Raw genomic sequence first — 25,246 nt, forward strand, 5'->3', positions numbered from 1 at the left:
CAAAACGGGGCAAAAGATTTTCGAATCGCGAAACATTTTTTCATATCAATAACAATTTTGTTACAGTAACGAAATATATTTTTACCCTTATACGTACTTTGATTGTACCCTTGCAAAGAAAATTTTTTCCTTTCAGGCTTCTCTCGGTGTAGGGGTGTAAAGAAAACGTGATGTATAGACTAGGTGAAGGTTGCGACACTTTGACATTTGGTTTAGATCGATTGAATATTTTCGTGCCTATAAATTAATCGGTAATGACTGAGCGTGCACGGTTTGTAAAAATAAGAATATTAAAAGGTATAGAAGTTGATCACTGAAGATGATTAGTAAATTAAAAGGGCTGCAGAGGCATCGCCAACTTTTTATCCTTCATCCTTCATGCCCTTCTTTATTTATTTTGTTTTATTTCTCTATTTGTCTTCTTTTCTTTTTTTAAGGAGTGACGTAATTTCGCGCATCGATGATTCGTTGTCTTCTATGGAAGATGAATAAATTAGTTATACAGTAAAAGATAATGATTTCTCTCTTTTCAAATGGCGTTTAAAGCAACTGATCATCAGTGTGAGTTACGATAAGTTAATAGCGGGAAGTGTTTGATAATCATAGGTTGAAAATAAATAAATATACCCGTAACTCCGAGAGAGCGATGGAAGAAGAGATACGGCTGCAGTGATTTAAAAAATCGTAAATGTCTAATAAACAAAGTAAATGAGATTTTTCCCCTCGCAAACATCATATTTTTACAACAAATGATTAAACCCGACTTTAATCTTGACTGCGTAGATAAAATACTGATTTAAATTTCGTTCAGGGCTTCTAGACTTGCACGTTTCCCTCCGAAAGACTTGAGATTTTCGAGTCTAGTCCGTAAGTCTTGGTTTTGGCCTCGTAGACTGGGAATAAAATTACGAAACAACAAATCTACCGGACATTGCCGGTTAGACTATTTCGTAAACTTAGCGCAATTGAGACCCGACTAATAAGTTTCGATATTAATAACTATGCGGAAATAGGCAAGGTTCGCCATACCGACCAATCAGATACGATTTCACAACAAAATGTATAACCGTCAAGGGAATGTAGAGTTAGAAGCGTAAAGTAAACTGCGATAGAGCCATGTATTAATGTGGGTATAGTGAAATGTGACTTTCTTGTTTGAATAAATTACTCTAGATATACGTGTCCCTTGGTCAATAATTATGTAATTAACGTCATGCTGTAACAACATTCTAGGCTTAACTCGCTATCGGTCTGGTTTATAATACGAGGAATACTTGTGAAACTTGCGCAATTATTTACTTCTGAATGGTAACACGCTATATATATTTCAAAGAAATTCATTCGGATTCACGGCAGGTCGATCAATGTTTATCAAGATTTCACTGAAATTTATAATACATTTCGCACATAACCGGGTATTTTATTTATAGGCATTGATTTATTCGGTAAAAATTTACATCAGCGATTCAATACATTTTTCAAATTATTAAGTTCATCTTATAAATATTGACTGAGCTCTATTTTATTGGGCTTACAGGTATGCATAACTACTTGAGCTGTTCATAGCTTACAATTAATTTGACTTACATTGTATACCGTACACTCATATATAATATAACATGTATATGTATACTATTTTAAACGTAAACGATTTCATCTCTCGTATCGTTCTTACAACAAATGATAATTTTTGGAATAAGCGTGATTTAAAGCGCACGGTAAAATAATCACGCGTAATATAAAGCGAAACAATATTTTTGAACCGAAACGGTAAGAATTAATAATATTACAATGTTTAAATTCTTATAACCACATCCGCGCCTACGAAAGTTACAGCATGATTACCTTATGAAAAATTTCACACGATTTATACTTATAAGTTCGCGAAGGGATGCGAATGCAACGCGGGAGCTCGAGAATTTTTTTAACCGATTACCTGTCAGGTGTTCAAGGAGTATCTGACAGCTTTTGTGACAGTCAGGCGTGTGTACCTTCGTTACATTTTCGCGCCGCCCGCGTTGAGTGATAAACGAAATCCGATGAGAATTAGAGGCGAAGGTAGGGGGCAAATAAAAAGAAGACGAAAAAAGTCACCGCGAAATGTACGCCCGGGGTTTTACTAGCTGTATAATATCCAGATACCCTGTACAGCACCAGAGGCGCTAACCGAACCGCGAAATATTTATAACTTTTATCACGGTTATACGACAATTGACGTCATACCGCGAAGCGCCTTTCCCTCCATCCCGCTTACTGTTGGTATGGAGGAAAATTTTATTTGTTGTGGTTATTAAAAAATTTTATAGCTAAATGAATGAGGCTGCAATAAGGTAGTTAAACTTAGTTGTTGGAAATCAACAAAAATTTTTTTTTTTATATCAACAAACATGGCACAAATAGGTAACTATTTAATGTGGCTATAGTCGTAGATACTACAGTTTCTTTACACATGTACTATAGGTACAAAACTCATTTTTATTTCGTGATCGGAACCATATTTCTTCAGTCATGGTGACAGATGATAATAGTTATGGAATGCACGTGGTAACTAAAACTAAAAACTCGTCGTTTTTGGAAGTACGTAGAAAAGCTGTGTACGCGAATTATCATAACGATTTGAAAATGTATGTTCAATTTGCAAATTCTTCGTCAACTTGAAGAATTTACGTATGGTAACGAAAGTGCATAAGATCTTTCCCTATACGCGGTGTAACTCGAGTGCGCGAGCAATTAATCCGTAGAATCGATATTTCGTGAGGTTCGTACGTACGAGAGAATCTGGGCTCGATAGCAAGAAAGCTTATCAAGGTTGTCAAGGGTGACCGATATCATGGAGTTACACAGGAGACGAGAATTCGTAGTAAAGGAGGACAGAGCAGTGAGAATGGATCAACTAGATGGAAAATGAGTGGTGAGTTTCGCATTTCATTTCAATACCTCTTCCCACACTTTGCTCTTGGCTGGGTTGAAAACAGTGTTACTTTTCATATTAAACGACTTGACATTGCTCGATAATTCAGTCCTGATTATTCAGAGCCAGCTTTATGACTGTTGCGTTAATTGAGCCGTTTAGAATTTTATAATTTTCTCTCTGCTTTCTCCACGTTGTAAAGACTGCACGAATTCTGCGAAGTATTAATCAGCCTCTATAAAGTTTAGCTTCAAAATTGTGAATAATTGGAAATGGAGAATATGTACGTATTTCTTTTTAAATTCGTCTCCGCATTCAAATCGTCCAGCTTCTGTAACATTTTGGATTGTACGTGTGTCTAATAACCGGTAAAACTGTTGAATAAAAAGATGTTACGTCAATTTTTTTTCTTCATTTTCACCAACAGATGAGAAACGAAGCGACCGGTTACAATTTCACTGTACTTTTCTCCTTCATGGATTACAGTCTTTTTTTTTTTTGATTCAGCTTTTGAATAACAGGAAGGAAGCGGAAGCTTAGCTTTTCTCAATAAAAATTAAAAACCGCCCACTTGAAATCCAAATAGCTTGACTTTGAAAAATTCAAATCTAAACATGTCATTCAGCCGAGCAAGCGATCAAACCGACGTCCTTTCGTCGACGTACTGTTACAATCAGGATCAGCTTGTCGCTTAGCAACGCGATTTTCCGTGCCGACGGTTGCATCGGTCGTCCGATAATTGGTAAAAAGTTAACCGTCGCATTTTTCCACGTTCAGAACCTCGTGTATATCGTATAGTTTAATTAGGTTTTCTTCGTCTATCGTTTTTTTTTTGTTTCTGTTTTATGTTTTTTTTTTTTTTATTTATATTTAATTTTTTCTGACGAACAAACGAAAACTAGCGGCGCGATGCTGATCTGTGCACACACCCATCGAAATCGAGCGAGTAGTGCGGTAACACGCTATTGATTTTCAAACACGTAAGACGGTGCGAGTCGCCTGGCTGACCAACACAATGGCACCGCTACTTAATCCACTTTATCAAATGAACTGGTTCTTCCTTCTCAGTTTGGCTCGTGTTCCTCAGACGAGGTTATACCCACCTTGTAACCTATACCTTGTATACCTACCTAACTTATTATATATACCCTGATATTCAGAGTCCTTGCGGACGTGGTTATAACATCGGAATCTAATAACGGAGAGTGTAGTGAAATGCTCGCCGAGTCTCGGGGAAATGTAAATATACAGACGAATCCGAACGGCTGGATAGTTGGCTCGTTTCAACCGTTAACGATTTCACGGATTAAATCTGTGACTGCAGACTTTGCGATCGTAAATCCATACCTCAGACACCCCCGTAGAGTCATTTGACTTTCGGATAGGTTAGATGGGTCAGATTTAGAAATGATCTAGAACAAAAAGCCGTTGTAACGGAGTGATCACTGTCGCTACGTGGCGTGTTTCCAGCGTCGCGACATACAGCCGGAGCTCAGATATTGCAAACAATTATTGTACGGAATAATATCTGCTGAGACAAGCTGATTGTTACAGGTTGTCACAATACGAGGAAAGGGAAAGGCAACGTCAAGTTAAAAAAGTATATGTATACACACGGTTCGCGGTGAATACAAAGAAACAAAGATGTTAGTACACCTAATAACAATTTCAAAACATTTGATTTGATATTGTTGCGTTCGTTATCCATCATCTACTTTCGTCAACGCTTCTATGACTAAGATAAATAGATTGTCATTTTTCACGTTGAAAACTTATGCCCTGTTTGTTGTCCGCTCCGTCTTAGTTGCGATGATTTAGACTCCCTTGGCATTTCGAGGCTATTATACTGTAAATTATTATCATCACCCATACTAGAAACTCGCCTATGATGGTTGCATATGCTAACATAGTGTATTTACGGTCACTCCGAGGAGAACTCGAACCTGAGGTTGAAGAGTACCCTGAACTATACCTGTTCTCTTCCTCGAGGCGTCACCGAGGACCGCGTCTACCTTACTAGCTGTCCATATTTTAACCCCAAAGGGCATCGCATAATACTCTGCGTCGATAATTTAATATCGCTATTCCCATGCCCTGGCACCATTAAGCGGGAAAGGCCGCCGAACCGTAGAACGCGAGGAATTTTCCATCGGTGTTGTACCAGCTATGGAATTTCCAAGCATGGTAATAATCGACACGGATTGTCTCCCAATTATTTCTGTGAAACACGTGTGAGCTAATTACGAACATTGCAGACCTGTTTATTCAATCTACAGACTGATTCGATTATAATCGTGACGTTAATTTATCACCGGTATGGTTTTTCGTACAGCGTGAACAGCGTGGAAATGAAATTATGGAAAATCTACTTTTTCGATCGCTTGATCGAATTATACACTATATAGCAGCGAGCGATGTATTTGATTTAATTTATACGGAAAGCACAATCAGCTGCGGTGTTGCTTGTGAAGTTCGGAGTGCAGAGGCTGCCAGGCAAAGGGTGTATAACGGCAGCTCATCACTAATTGGTAGATGCTAGAATTTCCCGAGCATTGTAATGACTAATTAGTAATTAGGTACGGCATCAACATGTTCAAAGGAAGAACGATAAAGCTTGCATGGCATGACTAAACACCGCTATAGTTATAATAATAAGTTTTCGTTCGTAAAAGCTCAGTTGCTGTTATCACGCTGAGGGTTCGGTATTGATTTGAATTTTTTTCTTCTATTTCCTTATAATATTCTCGGTAAATTTTTCGTTTAAAATAGCGTACTTAATTATACATACAAATGTAAATCGTTAAAGTAACGAAACGGAGAATGAAGCGATCGGTTGGGTTCATCAGATCGTCTAACGATTCGTTGAGGCGTGTATATATACGTTACTTATATGAGTGTGAATTTTTTAGAGACTTGAATACTAAATTTGAGGAAGAATCGTATATTATATAATTCAGAGACGTACAACGGCGGGATCGAAGACAATAATTTTTTATTTCCTCGCTGCCTTCGTTGGCCCGCGGGTTGAATGAAGTAGGTAAAACTTGACAGTCAGTCGGCGGGTGTAATTACTCTCCGTAAGATCGGTCGGAAATATTCCGAGACAAACAGAGATGGAAACCTTCGGATCGATCGGCAAGTAGTAATTCTGTTTGCCTGTCCGTAGCTCCTGACGGTTTTATTTCATTTCACTGTAATTCACCTGTGAAGTGGCCTCTGTCCGTCACTTGAGTCCATGTAGCACTATGCCAGATTCCTCGCAGCGAGGCGTCGCATCGCTATTTTTTATTCACGAAACGGTGCTCGTTCCGAGCTGAGATATCGAACTGGATGGACGTTCAGTTAATTGGACACTTTTAATTCAACGGCATTCCGCTCGTTACAAATGATTCGTAAAGTTAAATATTTCCGAAGCTGTGCAGTTCTTTGCTACCAAAAAGTCACCAGACTCGAAAATATATTTCGAACAAAATCGTGAGTTGCTCACGCGGAATTATCGAGCAAACTTGTCACTTAAGCTTCACAAATACAATGGGCAATTATACAACGGCCGATTTAATTTTGATGCAAACTTATTTGAAAAGAATATTCCTACAGTTGTTAAATTCAATTCGCAGAGTATTCGAACACGCCTGCCTCGTTATGGACTTTGCCGTTTCATTCGAGTGGAAAACATTTGCGACAGTTCAACGCCCGACATTCCGCACCGCGAATGATCGATTATAATTATCTCACATGATAAAGTTCACTCAATTTCGCTGCGTGCCTTTTGCTAATTTGTACCGTTATTGCTTACTGCTTGGGTCTTCTCTCATTTGCGAACAACTCAGTCTAGACAATAAGATACAAGTGTTTCTAACCGTCTTTCTATACTATTTAAAGAATCCAATTAATCTCTTCGTTGTACAATAGTCTGATGGCGATGGCGTTAACGAAAGCGCCTTGTGATCATGGGATGAAATTCATTCCGAATAATATCTTGACTAGAAAATCATTTAATTGTTAATATTGATCGAAAACTAATCAACTTATACCGGTACCAGAATTTTATATTAATGAGATTGGTTGGCCAAAAATAAAAACTTTTTATCGCGAGATGGTCGTAAATTGAGTACTTACTGATTTCTGATATTCGTAAGCTACGAAGATCTCTTCAGTAATACTCTAATTGTGAACAAAAGGTTAGATAGATCAATGCTTTCTTTTAAGTCACTTCGAAATTGTAAAAAATCTAGCAGTTTCATTCGGTTTTACTCCAAAGTGGTAAATTTTATTAAGAAGAATATTTTTTACAAAGTTACGAGAACAGATTTATCATTCGGTATTCAATTCGATAGTGTCGAATGTTCTTTATCATAATCAATATTGCTATAACATTATACATGTTGTGAAATTGAATATCTAACGATGCCAACTTTATGAAATAAAAAAAAGTGTATCAGCCTCAAATTTAAAGAATCTTAATGGATTATTAACCATTTTGGAGCGAATTGAAACAAAGCATCGATTACTGGCGAACCAACCTCCTTATCGCAAACACACGCACACACAATTCGGTATGCTGACCGTCCAGGAAGGCTGGGAACGCAATCCGCCTAACGTGGACGCGAACTTCCCGTGTACAGGAGGTAGGTATAATCGCACCCGGGTTCCGAAATTCCTAATTAATTAATCCGAAGTGGTACCGAGGTCGGCTTAAGTATGGAAAACTCTTTGTTGCCGGGGTGGAGGGTCAGGGTGTTTTGGAGTCATCTCAACTCTGGTTGAAATCTTGAAGCAGGTCTGGTATGTTCTTAATGATCGGGGGCCTTTATGCGTCTGTGAAACTGACGAATTGCGGTCGCGCGGAAGGGAAATCTGTAATTTAGTACCTGTTCGCGGTGTTGAATGTCCAAGCGTTACGCGACGGTTAATCATAACTGATTGTTGAATTAACGAGCGTTCCGCCGATCCGCCACGGAGATTCCGCTTTAATTCAAGACGCTTCAGCATCAACGGCAGATGGGAGTAATTTAAGAACTTCGCAATTGGCGAATTTTATTCCCCTTCGTCAATTCGTGTAATTTCAGGGTCTTACCAGACCGGTTCTCTAATTAAAAAAAAAAAAAAAAAAAAAAAAACCGCTTAAACGCCGAGTACTACCGACAGCTCTGCAATTAAGTTTATACCTCGGGGGGCAGATCGGCGGCATGCCTAATCAACTCGGCCTCAAAGTGTAGTGTAACGATTACTGACGAGATAATGACCGTATCTTTCTCCGCCTTGGAGCAGAATGTGTATTCATAATCAATTATGCGGGTTTCCAGCTCAATTTTAAACGATACTTGTCAAATTATTTAGCGTTTGTAGCACGATGCCGTCGTCGCTTTCTTTCATTCTTGAGGCTCACAATCAGTTATGACGAGTCTTTGCTCTTGGAATGTACAAAATTCGGCATTTGGCACGGTGAACTTCAAGCTGCGCGTGGTTTGACAAAAATAGATCCAAAAAATTGTGCATGTATAAAGTTTTCAGCCTGTTCCTAAATGAAAAAAGCGCCAGCCCGGAAACCCTAGCTGATCCTCGACGCGATCTATTCAATTTTTAACGATACTCAATTATTTTTCAATATAAACCACTTTTTACAGTACCCAAAAAAAATATATAAAATATAAACTCTCTCTTAAAAAAAAAAAAAAAAAAAAAACAACATGAAAAATATAAAAATGGGCCATATCACCACAACGTACTCACCGTTAGTCCTGGGTAATGCAAAAAGTGGTTGATAGTGAAAAATAATTGAAATATCATTAAAAATTGAATATCTTGCGAAAAGGATCAGCGTTGTTTTTTTTTTCACCTACGAACAGACTGAAAACTTTCTGTACGCACGACTTTTGGATCCATTTTTGTTAAACCTCTTGCAGCTTAAAGCTCACCGTGTTGGACAGCGAGTTTATCTCTGCAGCACACGTGATCATACCTATAGTGCACTTGTACTCAATTGCAGTCGGTGCTCGTTGAATACCATACCTCAATTAATTAGGGTAGTTTCAGGCACAAATCTCCTTGCAAATGATCTACCAGTGCTCACCACTAATAGCTGCAGGCACGTCGAGTGGATGGAGGACCATGCATGAAGTTGAATGCTTACGGGATAGACACTGAACCGAATGCAATTGAAATCTAATCTCTTGGCGTGATTCACGGGCGTTTTTCAAACTGATCTTTGATCTTTGAACCGCGAAGGGAAATACAACAAGAATCAAAGTAACAACTCACGGCTGCAGGTTGTCCGAAAACAAAAAAGAGATAAAAATTTATCGGATAACGAGGCCGTCAGTTATTTAAGGGAGATGGAAATGGAAAGCCACCGGGGGCGTAAGAGCTTGAAGAATTGATTTCTTTTGCTTCTCGTTGCCCGGAGTGGTTTTGTTTCCAATAATTAACGGCTGCAAAAATAAATAACAAAACGAATTCGACGTTACGTTTAAACTTGACGGACAGAATAATTTTACCCCAGAATCGCATGTTGCTGTATACTAGGAGGTAATGTGTGTGCAGCCACACGTACTTGTAAAGGTATACGTCCAGCGGTCAGATCATCGGTGAAGATTATTCCTTCACCGCGAAACGTTGTATGTTGGTACGTAAATAACCACGTGTTCGTTTAACGACCGTAATGGCGACTAGGAGGTCGTAAACGTGTTTCAGCAGCTCAGCTGCCTATTGACGTTCATACTTCACCTGCGCCACGGAGCTGAACTAGCCTGCATATTCTATTTCTTATTTTTTTTACGTTTATTATTATTTTTCGCACCTCAGTTATACTGCAAATCGTTGTCACTACGACACGTCCCTAATGTCAATATTGACGCAGACACATTGATCGCCCTACAGGATCGTTAACGCAACCCATATTCAAGGGCTATTTACTTCAACTCTAAGAGTGGCGTTGCAATTCCTAGTTTTATTACTGTAAATATGGCGGTCTAAAAATTGTTGGCACCAGCTTTTATCCACGTATCCAGCCTTCCGAGATCCACCTGCATAAGATTATTTGTAGCGCGATCACTTAGTCTGACAGCACACGTAGTCTAGACTACTTCGGGGCAGTTGTGACCGCTCTAAGTTCAGCTCACATCAGCGCTCGGTGGTCGCATTGAGATTCCCGAGACTGCGGTTCACCCGGAATTCTCAAGTCGTATAATTTAATACGCCCCGAGAGTAGTTTGGAAGGTGAATGTGTGCATTTGTGTTATTGAATCTGAGTTACGTCCTCCACGCCGGAAGCGAAGTACGACGCGGTAGGTATACAAAGTACGCTATTTATTTCTTCCCCTCTGGGAAACTACGGTTGAATCGAATCGCAAGGTACTTTTCTCGATATTTTAATTTTCAATTGTCGAATCAATTGTATGGAAATTGTTCGCCGATCGATGTCGGCTCTGATTTCGAGACCCTGCTTCGTTATAATTACAAATCAGATCACGGTAACGAAAAATTGTACCAACTCACGCCCCGGGAGTGTTTACAAGCAGCTGAAATTTCTCGACTGTGATGAGAAAATTTTCAGTTACATTGCAGTCGTTCTTTGGTCTGAAAAAAAATAAAAAATAAAGAACAGAAAATCAGATGTTCGTGTTATATCGCTGAGATGGGTTTTAGCTGTCGAAACGGACCCGTATCTCGGCGAACAACGGTTTGATTTTTAGCTCTTTCACCACCTTTCAGTCTCGTGGAAAAAGGAATGAGCGAATTGGAAAGGCTGGCGTAAAAAGATCGAGCTTTAAGCTACGGCCTGGATGCCGGGACGGTTTTACGAAAGATATATTCACCTGTTTTGCATCTACATTGTCGCTGCGACGCGTCTCGGTTCTTAATTTTTCATTCGTGCCGTATAAGAACTCTTGTGTGCGAAGTAATGTTCATTAATGCCTTGGGTTTCCGGCTAACTTATTTTCGGTATGAATCAAAATACGAGCTCGATTGTATTACGAATTACGTGACAATGACCGGCGACGCAGTATATTTGAGAGACCGGGAGTCATTGTCAGATAATTCGTACAGAATCGAGCTCGCATTTTGTTTCGTACCGAAATTAAGTTAGCTGGAAGCCAAAGGCATTAATTAACATCACCGTACAACCAATTCCTTTAATTCGCCGTGCTTTCATTCCGCTGCACGGTTTCTGATTTCCGGTTTTCGCGGAATCACTTTCCAAAGATTGCCATCTGGTGTGTACCCATCTCGTAATTAAATTTCCTCTTGAATCAAGACTATGCTAAGAAGGGACGGAAACGGGGGATGGAATCGAGATTGAGAGATCTATACGTACAGCCGCAGCTGACTAGCTAGCGCTCGCGCAGAAACCGGAAGCGAATTGGCTCTGTCGGAGTGAAACTGGCCGGGACCGTCGTGACCAGGGATGGCCAAGAGTTCCCCGGGGTGCCTAGCAACAGGTTGCTACGCTAAAACTCCCTCTTCGCTTCTCTTCTTCCCTTCCGCTTTCTTTCGCCACGTTCGCCGTGCTTCTCGTCATCCCCCCGTCACGAGTAGATAATACGCCACCTAGGCATATATATACGTCTGTGTGTGCGTTGGCTCGCCTGCAAAAGAGACACACTCGCGACACAGCTAAATGCTTATGCAAACCTCGTTCTCACTCGAATTATCATAATTTGTCATTCCCTCCTCGCCAAGGGCTGACACAATTTTACCTCACGAGATATAGCGGCCGCGTTTTTCGAGACGCAGAGGCGATGCTGGGTATATTTGTTATTCACATATCAAGGTCCGCGACGGGGATTCTCGCAAATCCTTGTCACTGACCTTGGCGGGAGATTGAAATTGCGGTCGAAATCATGGCAGCTGGCGTAGAGATGCGATTCAAGTCACAAGGGAAATTGACCCGAATTTTTTTAAACAAAAGAAGCATTCCAGGCATTGACGATTGTTATATTCCCGACGCGGAAGTTTTTTCTTTGTTGGGGGTTTTTGTATTTTTTTTTTTTATTTATTGTTTATGAAATATCTTTTGTACGCTGTGAAATTGCTCATATTCAGGCAAATATTCGACGGGCGTTGTTTCGGTGAATCAAAATCCCGTTATTTGACGTTTAGCTGCTTATTTGTATTATTATAAGTATTCACGCTAACTCCACTCTCGCTGTCGAGCAATCAATGCAAATCAATCGCAAAACAGTGAATCTTCGAGTTACAGCAACGCGCTTGATGCCTCGATCAGCCGTACGAATTATTACACAAAAAGTAACCATCTCGTAACGAGAATATTCGTAAGAATTAGATTGCGATATTGCTATCTGCATGAAAAAATGTTTGAGTCAAAAGCTTTCGGTTAAAAACTTTCCGAACGGTGAATCACAATGGATTCATTTTGAGTGGATATAGAAGGTTTACGTATTGATTTTTTTTTTTTTTGTGAAATTCGTACATCATGTATAAACTGAAATCTGTGGAGTTTTTTTTCAGGCAAAGAAGTAATATTCATCCTTCTCTATAAGTCTGTTTCGCTTAACATGATCCTGCTATTATTACCACATTTCATTTCACACCGCATAACTATATTTGGTTTAGTATACCAATGAATTTTGATGCCTTGGTACTCGGACAGTGTTATACGACTATAATAATACCCTAGATCAATCAAAACAAATGCAATATCCAGTTGCATTTCTCAACATTTTCCGCGCGTGTTGCGTAAAATCCCACGAATATGGGAAAACGCAAATTGCGCGTCCCGCGATAATTCTGCGCTCACAGTCGTTAACTCCGATGCGATTCAAATGACAATGCATAAAAATTTCTAACAACATATTCCTCCGAGGAAATCAAATTTATTTTCATTCGTGAACAGCGCCGCGCGAAGGAATTATAGACCGAGCGCTGCCGGGACAAAGCGCAAACAAACCGACAATGAAAGTGTCCAATTCCACGGGCACAATTCGTTCGGGGTAAAACTAATTTCCCATCTCTATTAGTTCGAGTGTATACCCTCAGCGTCAAAGATAGGCTAACTCATTTGTCACCTAACCATAACTTCCGTCGGTCATATTTCATGGAAAATAGCATTGCTGCCCAGCGGCGAACCCGGGACGAAGAATAGAAGCCGGCTTCCGCGCTCCGTATCGGCGCTACGTGTATTCGACCACTTCTATAAAAGCAATTAGGCATTGAGTGTAGTCAAGTTTCAACGGCATGCACTGTCATGCAGAGAACTTACGGGCAGGCATCAAGGGCGTAAAAGCCAACCTGTATACAGGCGATGTTGCCGTAAGACAACTTTAAGGAACTTGTAATGAGATTCAAAACTTGATACTCGGATGTTCGCTCGGTCCGCCAACTCGCCTTGTCTAGCGTATAATACCGCCTCTCTTTCACACTCCGCGTGTTTGGATTTCTTTTTTTAAAACCTAATCATCCCAAGCATGCATTTCTTAGGCGACTCGTGCGATCACACTTTCTTGTAATACTACGCGTCTGCGATTTACTATTCGTATTTTATGCAGTATCGTGACGGGGCTTTTATAATCGAATGCGGCAATGATTTAGGTCCTGAACGAATTTTTGTAAGTCTGATACTGTCATTGTATTTATTTTAAATACGACATTGCTGTATACTCAGTACTAAGTTTTTATGATTCGACTTTAATTCGTCCTTCGATATTGGGCGCACCTTACTTACAATTTTTAACAGTTTAACATCATGTTTTGGTCACGTTCGTAATCGAAGGCTGACGATATTTGCATTGAAAATAAATGACGCTAAATTGAGTTAATTTATAAATAGGAGCGATTACCGATTAAAGGTAAAAATATCGTTGAACGCGTATCTTCGAAGGAAGAAATATTTTCCTCCATTACAGGGGTATTTTCACTCGGCATATATAAAGCGGGGTTTCCATTGGCAACGCGCATACATTCAACGCTCCGAACCATCTCGTCGTCAATAATATTTTTTCAATACAATTAAGCGACTTGTTTGTACAATTTGAAAAGAAAAGAAACAAACAAAAAGTTGTAAAATAACTATGAATATACGATCGCGAAGTAGTTGCAGATTATAATAATTGTATATAATAAAATGAAGGGAGGGGCTAAATTTTAGGTAAATTAAAACCGACGAATATAAATCTGGGCCAGATAATTACCGATAAAACTTTGCCCAGGAAATAATTCTTATTATAGCGTGCCGCGACTCACAACTTACCAGCTACTACCAGCCGACCCTAAGAAAAACTTGACACGCAGCTTTGACAAAGGTACCCACTAACGGAAGTCTAATCGTGAGTTTTGCGCAGCGGCGGAAGCCAGACTTCACCTGCACTACTCCTACTCACGCAAATTGATTATCTCAGATTTTAATATTCTCTTTGTTGAATTCTCGTTTCTGACTTTCCCTCTCTTTTCCCGCTTGCCACAGAAATGAAAAATTATTCCCCGAAGGTGAGAACGGAAAGATCGTAAATTGGTACTGTCACGGATGTGAAGAATTCAAATCGTGCTCATAATCATTGCTGCTGAACGGTTACACAACAATCTTATTTTCAACAGTATTTAGGTTTATGCTTCAGGCTTGCGCGGAATCTCATAAATTTCGAACAAATTCCGACTGCCAAATATAATCAAGTTTCAAAGGCAAGCTACTGTACGCTGAGAAAAGAGGAAAGAAGAAACCTACCAGGAAAAATGAGAAATATGAAAATTGTTTGTACGGAGAGATTCTTGAAAATGACGGGTGGTTTGAAAACGCGTGTTAATTAAATAATGAAGTATTCAATGGCAGCCAAGCCAGAGAAACGCACCCTCGCCTGCATAACTTCCCGTCAGATAATCCGGCAACTAGAAATTCAAATTTTCCGCCAAAGTCTTGACGCAACCTTGTGATTACGCTCCCTCGATCAATCTCGCCAGTTCATTATTGAGAATGAACACAACCCTCCAGTGGGAAATAATCATGAACTTTCTCAAGTTTTACTACAACGATCACCAGCCTTCCCTATCCCCCTCCCCCTCTCTCGCCCCTCGAATATAACTTTGTATCGTTCCAAAATTGTGCTCGAAGATTAAAAAATGCGCCCGTATGTTACGGTGAAATTGTTCGAACCATTGTATCGAGGCCATTCTCACGAAGCCCCGATTTTTTGCCCCCTAGGATGTTGGGCGGCGTTGGAGGCCGACACCTCTCTACGCGCCGACGGGGCAGCAGTCCCATGGTGCGCGGGGGCGTGGGCCCGATGCCCTATGGGGCCCATCTGCTCCCGGGGGACGCCGCCGCGGTCCCTCCGGACGGACCCAGGTATACCCGCCGACGCCGGGCTGTCACAACCAGCGACCACAAGAGCTGCGCACTTATCCAGACCAGGCTCAAGCTGGGGGACATCATGTGAGTACCCATATAACACACTGGCGTATCTAAATATGCATGGAAACGTGACGTTTGTTCGTTTCAGGAGGTTACCATAGATTTATGTGTGGTGTTTCGTATGGATTTCACCCGAATTTGGGTCTAGGCACGAATCGTTTGTTAAAAATTCAATTTTCATTTGTGTACATCAAGCTTAACGACGTAAATTAAGGGTCTCGTACAATCAGGTAATATTTTTTCTATTTTTTGACAAAAAATACAATTTTGTAACGGTGTCAAATGAGCTATCGAATTACACAGATTTTTTAGTATCTTACAGATATACGAGTCGATCCGCTGTATATCTGATTCAATATTTGTTTAAATAAGCAAAGAAAAAATATGACCTGTTTATTTTTGCGGGTTTTTTTGACTTTATACGCGTATACGGAGAAAAAATCAAATTTCATCGCAAGAGTAAATTTACGAATAAATAAGGGATACATAAGGTATTTCACAGCTTAAAAGTTTGGGAATATTATATTTAGGAAATTGTATTTAGAATCCGGGAGATTCGCGGCTGCTATTACTTTGCTCGTGCAATTATAATTTTTGGTCATGTTGGGTACGTACGAGGGTATAAATGGCGATAAAGTAATACCCACCATATTTTAACCAGTGATTTCAGTATCAAAAGAATACAGCTTTCGCCTCACGGATTTTGATACATTCCGAGTGAAAATAATGCGTTTTAAGAGGTAGAGACCGCGTCGCTTGTCAAAGACCTTTGATACTTGGCCGGGAAATTGGTCCAATCACATGGTTTCGTATACCGTTTGTAGATTAAATGTGAAAGATGAAATTTGTCTCAACTTTGTACGAAACTTGGAAATAATGTCGCTGATCAGTGGAAACAGACGAATTTAAAGGAGGGATAATTTTCTTAATGCCGCAAAGAGAAGGTCAAATCTACATAAATTTTTGTGATTTTCTAGCTGGTACAACGACAATTTTCATCAATAAATCCTCGCGGTAACCTTGCCTTGAGAAATTTCTGTAGCGATCTGTAATGCAAGAATCACCGCTAAAAGCACGCGAACGTCGATCGCGCAGATTTCAGCGAAGAACGGAAAAGCTTGAACCTCATCCCGTGCCACGACCGTCGGTAAAACAGATTCAGAGCTTTTCTTACACATGTATCTAAAAGCTCGCTCTGCAGGAAACTACCGCATCGGCTGCGACGGTATTCCGCGAGCTTTTCACCGATGGTAACAAATTACAAAGCCTTACCAAGGAAGGATAGAGAATACAATTACAACGTCGTTTTCCCAGGGGTAAATTGACTGTTACCTATATTTGTTCTTTCACAATTTTCCCTGCTCAGTCGTCCTTCGTGGAAAATTTTACCTCGGGAGTGCAGAAATTTTCGAGCACGCAAACCGGGGTGATCGATTACATACATCCGTGCGATATTCGAAGCTTCTGCAATTCGCCGAGAGTGCCGCAAGCTGGCGCCAAATCGCTGTCTGACCCAGACATTACTCTTACTACTGCAACTCGAATTAACATCCGACGCTCGCGGTAAGGTGTTCGCCCTGCTGTACCTAGCGGATAGTTAAATGCGTCGACCAATGACAGTATCGATCACACCTTCGATCGTTTCTTCTTACTTTATGTTTTTAGCTCAGACTGTCGTTGCCCGTTACGTAAAGTTCAATTATTCTGCCCAAGTACTGCAGTAAAGCCTCCTGGTTTACTCGTAATATACAGCCAATTAGGTCTACGTATACTTGCGGCTGAATGTGCTTCATTATGATTCTCTTCATTTACCATTTTTCGGACTTCGGAACACTTCTTTTCTAGTTCAATAGTTATTTGCTTCGTTGTATTGCCTTGACCGCCTAGTCAGACTGATATTTGAACCTAATTATAGTTTGCTCATTTTTAAAATTTTTATATAACGCATCTGAGCAATTTTTTGAATTGGCGGTTTACGAACAGTGTAAAACGTATTACTAAATATACAATATTTCGACAAGCTGTGTGTTTCTCATATTTATTTTACTAGACTACATGAGACTTAGTGTAAAATTCTTCGTCGAAACTGTGTGATGTAGGATGATACTCTGTTCTCACATTATTCCCGTTGGGATAGTGCTTGTATGTAGCATTTATATGTCACATTCTACGTTTCACAATCAGTTGGAATTTCATTGAGGAATGGCCCGAATGCACACATACATTATACATACCTATTCGTCTTTGTTCAGTCACCTCTAAAGTGGCAGGTTTCGTTCGACGCGCGATTTGGTTCTCTTCCTTTTTCACATTTGATTAAGAAATATTGTTTTTCCCGACAAATTTATAGCTCGTTGAAAAAAGATGCGAGAAGGAATGTCTTAAATTCCGGTAATCACAGACTTACCGTGGCGAAAAATGCATGGTTTTTGGGATCAATGTACGCACACCAAATTTCTATACCTAAAAATCTGCATTATAATTCGATTTTGACCGTATGCGGAAAGGCTGGAGAACAAAAGTACATATATCTTAACACGAATTAAAAATTCCCCACCCTCCGTAAAGTACTCGAAGTAGGTTACAGTGTAAATTCGGCGTTGTGACTCGAAGCGGCCATCGATATTGCAATGCGTTGGTTACATTTACACCCGCAGCTCAACTGTACTGTCGCTAATGTGCATTATACATACGCGTATATCGGGTGACCGTTGAAGCGAAGCTGAAATAAAAAGCTCGACTTGCTATACGGGGGCAGCAAAGGCAAGCAAGCAAGCTGGCAAGCAAGCTGGCAAGCAAGCTAGCTAGCAGGCAGTCGGCAGGCAGCAGGCAGGAGAGAGGCGCCCTGGCGTCGTGAATCAATACCCGCATTGCGCGTGGCGTCTCTCTATCCCTCTTTCTCGGCCTATCCGGCTCGTACGTCTCTCTCCGTCTGGGAGCCACGAGGAGACAAGAGAAAGTGACGAGACGCATTCGAATACGAGGATGCCGATCAGGCTGATATAAATGCAGGCTTACATCCCCCTGCCCCCTCCTTTATCAAGCCCCGAACAGGGGTGGCTGGGGCGAAACGGTCAACCGAGCGAAATTTTGCAACATATTTACACGCGAGGGGAAGACGTAATTTAAAAATTTGGAAATCTAATGGTTAATGTTCAAGATACTTAATTATTGATGGGAAATTTTTATGAAATATGTATATTAACTGGGCGGAATCAATCGAGGTAACTTGAATCATTGGAAATCACAGCGAATCGCTTGAAATCACTTGGTATCTGTGAAGAAGTCGCGTGGCTAAGCGTTGGAAATCGTGAAAATTGTTGTTGTGAGGATTGTGGTAAACGTCGCATGGTTAAAATTTATTAACATTCCAGAGATTTCCATTTAATTCCGACGATTTTTCAACATTCCAGGTGATTTGTAGTGATTTGTTGTGATTCAACGTGATATGGTCCTATCTGGAAACCGCTGAAAATCGCTTAGAACGTTAGGAAATCATTGAAAATCAGAGGTTACATTGGAAATTAATCGAAATTGCACGACGAGGTAGAAATGAATAGAAATCACAGGAAGTCAATATTAATGTATCGGAAACATTCATTTGATTTTCAAGTAAATGGCTCCTCGAAATTATATATATGTATTACAAAGTATTCACAACAGTTTCCAAACCAAGAACATCTGGGAAATCAAGAATATAAACAAAAATCGCGTCAATTTTTGCTAACTATTTTCTGTACTCATTTCCTTTTCACCCAAAGAGATTTGATGATTTTTTGAACTTGTTATCCTTCAGTAACGTAGGAAAAGTAGAATAATCAGGATTTCGATCACCAGTCGGTTTTCCTCGCGATTTCCAATTTTCAACTAAAGTACCGTTATTGTCCCGGTCTCCCCTTATACATTATCTTCCAACTCTTTAATGAAATGGATTTTCACTCACCGACGTTATAATTCCTTTCAAGTTAAAATCTTTTCCTATTTGTTGATCATATTTTCTAGCACAGCGTTACATAGATTAAAAAAAACGAAAAGATAAAAATGAGAAAGTTAAATTATAAAGTTCTGATAATCAGTAGAAAGAGATCTTACAATAGTTGAGCAATTCGCAAAGTGCACTCAGGTTCTTGATGCTGTAGGAAATTTTATTTTAGAAAAAATATAACTTGACCGCGACGATATTTGCCCTTTTCCATGACCGCCTCCGGATTAACGAATGCGTCTTTTATCAAGTATGGATATAATTACGTAGGTACACGATCAATCAATATAATTCTGCCATATGTACATGCCTATAGTTGCTCGTACAACGATGAGGTTACGAGGAAAATGTTTTACGAGGCACAAAACGCGCGTGTCTCATACCCGTGTACGTTATACGCAACCGTCATCTAAGCCTCTACCTTTTGTATTATAACGCTAAACAAGCGAAGGTCGACGATTCAATTTGATCGCGTGTCTAGTGGTTACAATTATTGTCATTTTTGTTTTAATTATTTACTTTTCATTCGTACATTCGCCAATATCCGGCATGAATCTGTTGGCATTCGTTATAAAAATTTGCTGTTACTATAATATGCAATTGTAGATAGCAATTATTTCCCATGTATATCATTCGCAGTTGCTCCCCGATCTTGATGCATATTTATTACGAGCTCTTCCGACGCTCTACAATGCAAGGAACTTCGCCCATCGTCGTGCACTCTGTGAAAATATTTTTATCCACCCTTTTCCTAACGCGAGATTCTGATCTAATCATTCGATTGATTAGTCAAAGGCTTTGTGACGTCACGCATACCGAGCTAGCCTGCCGGTCGAGTTCAGGTGAAACCTACCTCAAGGCTCGCACACAGCAAGTACAGGGTTGATTAGCTTCAAAAATATAACACTCCCTGCAGTTTTTCCCGTTCGCCGCAATTTTGCCTACGTCATAATATTCACAACAAGTATATTCCGTTTACGCGCATGCTCTTGTCACCCGTTATATTTTCACCACGTTGTTTTTTTTTCGTCCTGCTTATATCAAGTCGCCTATCGTGGATTTACGCGAGTTCCAACGTACGTACGTTGCACCCGCTTCCGGCCGCTTTAGGGCTTCTTGGGTCAATCCATCCGAACCCTATTAGGTCTGGTGCAATGGGCTCGCGCGTTTTGAACCGCGTGAAGGATTACTTGTTCATCTGCGAGTAGCGTGAAGAATATTTTTCAATCGCTATCGTGTCAGGTGATTCTTTTCTTTACTATTCCTCCGGAATCTCCTCCGCCCCCTCCCTCCTTCCCTTCCTCACACGAGTGAATCAAACGGACCGGGATCGATCCTTAGATCACAATTATTGCCGCCGCAGATGGACTTCCGTAAATCTGCACTTTCAATTTTATCCGCCGGAATACTGTAATGAATATGTAGCGCCAGGCCGGTTCGTTTCTCGCAAACGACCAACCGAAGTATGAAAATTTCTTTTTTCAGGCAATCGAGGTCGCAGTTCCGTACAGCGTGAAGGGACGGGGGGGGGGGGTCTAGTGAACGTCAGCCCGAAGCAGCGATATTCTCGTTGGCAAGATTATGAGTTGTTTTTCTTTTTTTATAATAGTACCGAACGTTATACATATCAATGGCTAGGTATAATACGTACAGGTATGCATGCACATGATACGTGTCCCCAGCTTGACGTTTCAATTACCCCGTGTGATGCATTGATGAGAACAATAATAGGTAAGCGCTTTTTGCCGCGTACCTACATCCTAGGTGTGCATTTATCGCATACTGTTGTATGTACGCTTTTAATACAATGCGAGTACGTACACGTGGTGCTCGGATCCGTAGGTGGCGCACGTACGTACGTGCCTCACACATGTGCGGAGAGTGCATCATGATCATCAACGCCTCGGATATGCCGCGTAGAGCAGCGATGAAAAGAGTGTCTTGCGTGTAACACAGATGTGCAGCGCGCGATATAACGCGGTAGGGCGAATGTGTTTTCAACACGAAGACGAGGCTAGGCAGGCAGGGAAATACGTGCAGCCGGCTGATGGCCGGACGCGGGCGGCGAGAGAAGGAGGAGCAGGAGGAAAAAGGGAAAGAGGCGAAGGCAGCACCCTGCAGGGGAGAGTTCGATGTCCTACATTTTCTCCCTCCTGGGTAGCTGCCTCCGTCCCCAGACTTCCAGCCCTCCCCCTACCAACCCCCTCCTCTCTTCGACTTCTCATCCCTTCCGCGTACCTGCAGGTTACCTCCTCTTTCATCCACCCGCGCCCCCAACCCCTTCTTCTCCCTTTTTCGCCCCATCTCGTGGCGCCTCTTGCCTCCGGCCTCGCGGATCCCATCGGGAACGAAGAAGAGATGAATAAGGGGTTGCCTCTCAGACTTCGAGTGAAGTATACCTCGTTGCATTTATTGTTCCCCCGTGCAGTTTCGCAGTGTTGTTATATACCTGCATCAGGGATTTATAATTCGAGCGATTACGAGAGAGCTCTTTACATTTCGTTGTTGTTGTTGTTTTTTTTTTTTTTTTTTTAGAGTTTTTTTTTTCCATTTTGCTTACATTATATTTCTTTGTTCATTTTCTCTTTTCAATTTAACAATATCCTCATGTACCGCAACCGTTATTGTTATAGCAAAGGGATCGGAGATTATTATTTTTTCTTTCAATTTCTTTTTTATCCTAACAAGAAAATAATTACAACTCTTCATAAGTACCGCCGTCAACATTAGCGGGGCTTAAACTCGTATCGCAAAACCTTATCTTAACTTGTGCAACGATTTTCAATTATATTTTATACGTGTACAATTAAGTCACTTCCAAGGGAAACAATGTACTGTAAGGTAAGGTAGGCAGAGTTACAACAACTTGGTAGAATGGCAACAACGAAAGAGGATAGATATGGTTACGTATTCGTTGTCAGCGATACAGATACGCATTAAAACTAATCCCGGACTGGTTTTGTGTTAATTAAATTTTCACTATTATAATCGAAAATCGCTTAATCGACCGATCAAATATCGGAGCATTAAAGTTTCATTTATATTGTTTAACGAAAATGCGTTTTTACAAAGCCTCATAATATTTGCATGCCTGGGACCGGCGAATTCTCTTCGATGAGAGAGGAAAGAAAAAAGAAACTCGCACCACGAGCAACAAGAATCCTACACCGAATCCGTTATATCCAGTAGTAGCGTTGATTTTGAGGAATCACGGTTAATGCATGTACCATACCCCGGAAGATTCGTTTGAAAATAATAATGTACCTATCAAATACATCGTTGAGGTAGCCTGCAGGTACGGGAAACTTGACCGAGTTCAAACCCCGATCGTGGTGCATGGCGACCCAGATTCGCGTTTTCCCTCCCCCTCCCTGTCAACCCCTAACCGTCCTAACCTCACCCGAGTCACCCCTGCTGGCTGTTAGCTTCTTTACCCCGTCGTATTCGTTCTTCCCCCCTGATCTCATGCCATGCCTTGGAAACACCGTGCTATTTTTGTTGTTTTAAAAATCAAGAAACGATCATCGTCATTAACGCTTCGCGCCGCGGAGGAATTTTCATTATGGAAAAAAGTTATCCGGAAAAGCGGCGTGACGACGTATTTTCCTCGACAGGAGTGGAGGATACCCCGAAGTGGTTTATAATTCTTCTAGAATCTGGAACTGGAAATACGTTGTTGTTGTTTTTTGTTTTCTTTATTTTTTATTCTTCAAGTACTTATTGTTGGTCGTATTTTTTATTTTGTTACCTAAAATAACCAGTTTGCTAGGTAACAATTGGCTATAGATGCTCTAGGAAAACAAAGTTCGACGACTCGAAGGAGTCTAGTTAAGCCAGTCATATATCACTAGTAATTACTAAGCTTACTGGACTCGACTGCTCTTCGTGCTTAGTAATTAGACCAATTTACCAAAAGTTTCGGTGACATTATAAATTTTCCTATAACCCTCGTCGTCTGATTCGACGTTCTTACTGCCAAGTTTTGTCCCCGTTCCTTGTAGGTAGGTACCTAAGATATTTCTCATTTACCGAAAAGTACATATCAGCGATTATGTCTACCACAATTCTTGCACACTCTTGCAACAAAGTGCGGAATAATTTCAATGGCACGAGGTGAAACGTTAGTTGTTCTTTTTTTTTTTTTTTTGTAAAATTATTACAATGTTTCTACCACCGTGTACTTCGCCATCTGAAAAATCAGACTGAATCTGATTGCCGTAAATCCATTATTCTCTGGGTCATATAGTGCACCACAACGTACGTTTTCCACCCCCAAAAAACTCAGAAAGACACAATCGTGGCAGTATGGTTGAGTCAAGCTGAAATGATCCCTGAGTCATTGTGTATGCTATAGAATAAACAAACAGCAATGTTGAAATGCAATAAAGCTTAAAAGTATTTATTGTTAGTTTGTAAGCTGTTAAACGTGCAATCGTTTATATACAGATATCGCAATTATACTGTCCATCATTTATACACGGGCTGAAGGTTATCCGAATGGTTAAAGTTTTCGCAGAATTTACATACCGATTAACTCTCTCAGGGACAAGTAAATACCAGATTCTCTACAAGAAATCACTGAGTCTGTTACACATTATAACCGACCTCGCGACGTGCGGTTTAAAAACTTGAAGCACCCGATAATCCGAGCTTTCACGAGGTATTTAACGGCATCGTCACCCGCCTGTCATCGTTACCTGTTTAGCTGCTCTATATTTATATGGTACATGACGTGTTTTTCCGTTGAAAAATGCAGGTACAGTTTAGTCTATGATATATGAGAACATTTGCAATTTATTAAAAAGCTTCTTTTCAACGAATTGCAGGCACGGTGTCGACTGAAACTGTACGGAGTGTCACGTTACTCGCGGACAGTAAATCCGTAGCAATTTTATGTATGAATAATGAGGCTACTCACAATCAGTGAAAATAAATGAAATTTCTTCACCCCGTACTGTACAGTGACGAAGCTATGATGCAAAAACATTTTTCCACACCTCCGATGTACTCGACGTTTCAAACTCGAGGATCTTTAGGATCACTGTTACGGATCTGAACTCAAAGTACATAAGTTCAGAAAAGGCTGACTGGATCCGAACATACAATTTTTTAAGTTTTAATTTCTGAAAAACTTCCGATTACCAAAGTTTCGTTCAAATCAAGTAACTTCTTGCATTTTGAATTCCCAAGTTTGGAGTTCAGATTCTTGATCCGCAACCTGTGAAAATTTGCTATATCGAAATATCGAGTAAATCGAAGGCAAGGGAAAATGTTGTCGCGTCATAGCTTCGTCTGCTCAATTCGATAGAGAAAAATTTCCCTGCCATTTTACTATTCATGTTTTTCACGCACGTCACTGCCGTGCAAAAGTTTCCACTGCAGGGTGTTGATTGTCGTGTTTTGTTAACCGAGACTTGCATACAGTGCAAGTCGTTAAGTTAATCATGGGTATCGCATGCCGACTCTCTTTTCCGGAGGGGGTGAGCGCCTCATGCGAGAACTACGGAACCATAGAATCCACCTTCAAGGTTCGAACTTCCAACGAGGCCGTCGACGAATGTGGAGCACTGGGTCACCGCACTCCCGCAACCCGGAGCCGAAGAACCGCGATGCATACGCGACGAATTACAACGTGATTTGACCTCCCATCGCGACTACCTACCGGCCGCGAGGTTCGACCACCCTCCCCATTTTCACCCCCACACGTCCGTAGTTGAAAATTACTCGGTCGAAAAATACTTGTTTCGTTCGATTTTCATCTCCCTGTAGCTGTCGGCGGCCGGATTTTTTCTGTTTTTTCTTTTCTTTTTGTTTTTGTTTTTTGGATATACGGTGTGTTCCGGGTTGGGGTATTCATAGGAATGCCTAATTAATTCTCCCCAGTCAATCAAAGTCCGCGACATCACATGCATGCTCGGTTTTCATGGTATACGTGAGGTTGAGCAGGTCACGGAAACGTTTAATCCTCCAAAAGGTGATATCTTTTCAC

The 25,246-nt window shown here is 40.7% G+C and overlaps 1 protein-coding gene across 9 annotated transcripts in view; it reads left to right on the plus strand.

Moving 5' to 3' along the window:
- cac (calcium voltage-gated channel subunit cacophony) overlaps positions 1–25,246 on the plus strand; it is a 122,142-nt gene that overhangs the window by 34,760 nt on the left and 62,136 nt on the right. For all 9 annotated transcript variants that reach the window (XM_069134523.1, XM_046616873.2, XM_046616875.2 and 6 more), the window contains exon 3: positions 15,066–15,296. In XM_069134523.1, coding sequence (XP_068990624.1) covers positions 15,067–15,296 — 230 coding nt within the window. In that variant the 5' untranslated portion in view covers position 15,066. The remainder of the gene's footprint in view (positions 1–15,065; positions 15,297–25,246) is intronic.

Source organism: Neodiprion pinetum, chromosome 3 (assembly GCF_021155775.2).
Source record: "Neodiprion pinetum isolate iyNeoPine1 chromosome 3, iyNeoPine1.2, whole genome shotgun sequence".
NCBI lineage: Eukaryota > Metazoa > Arthropoda > Insecta > Hymenoptera > Diprionidae > Neodiprion > Neodiprion pinetum.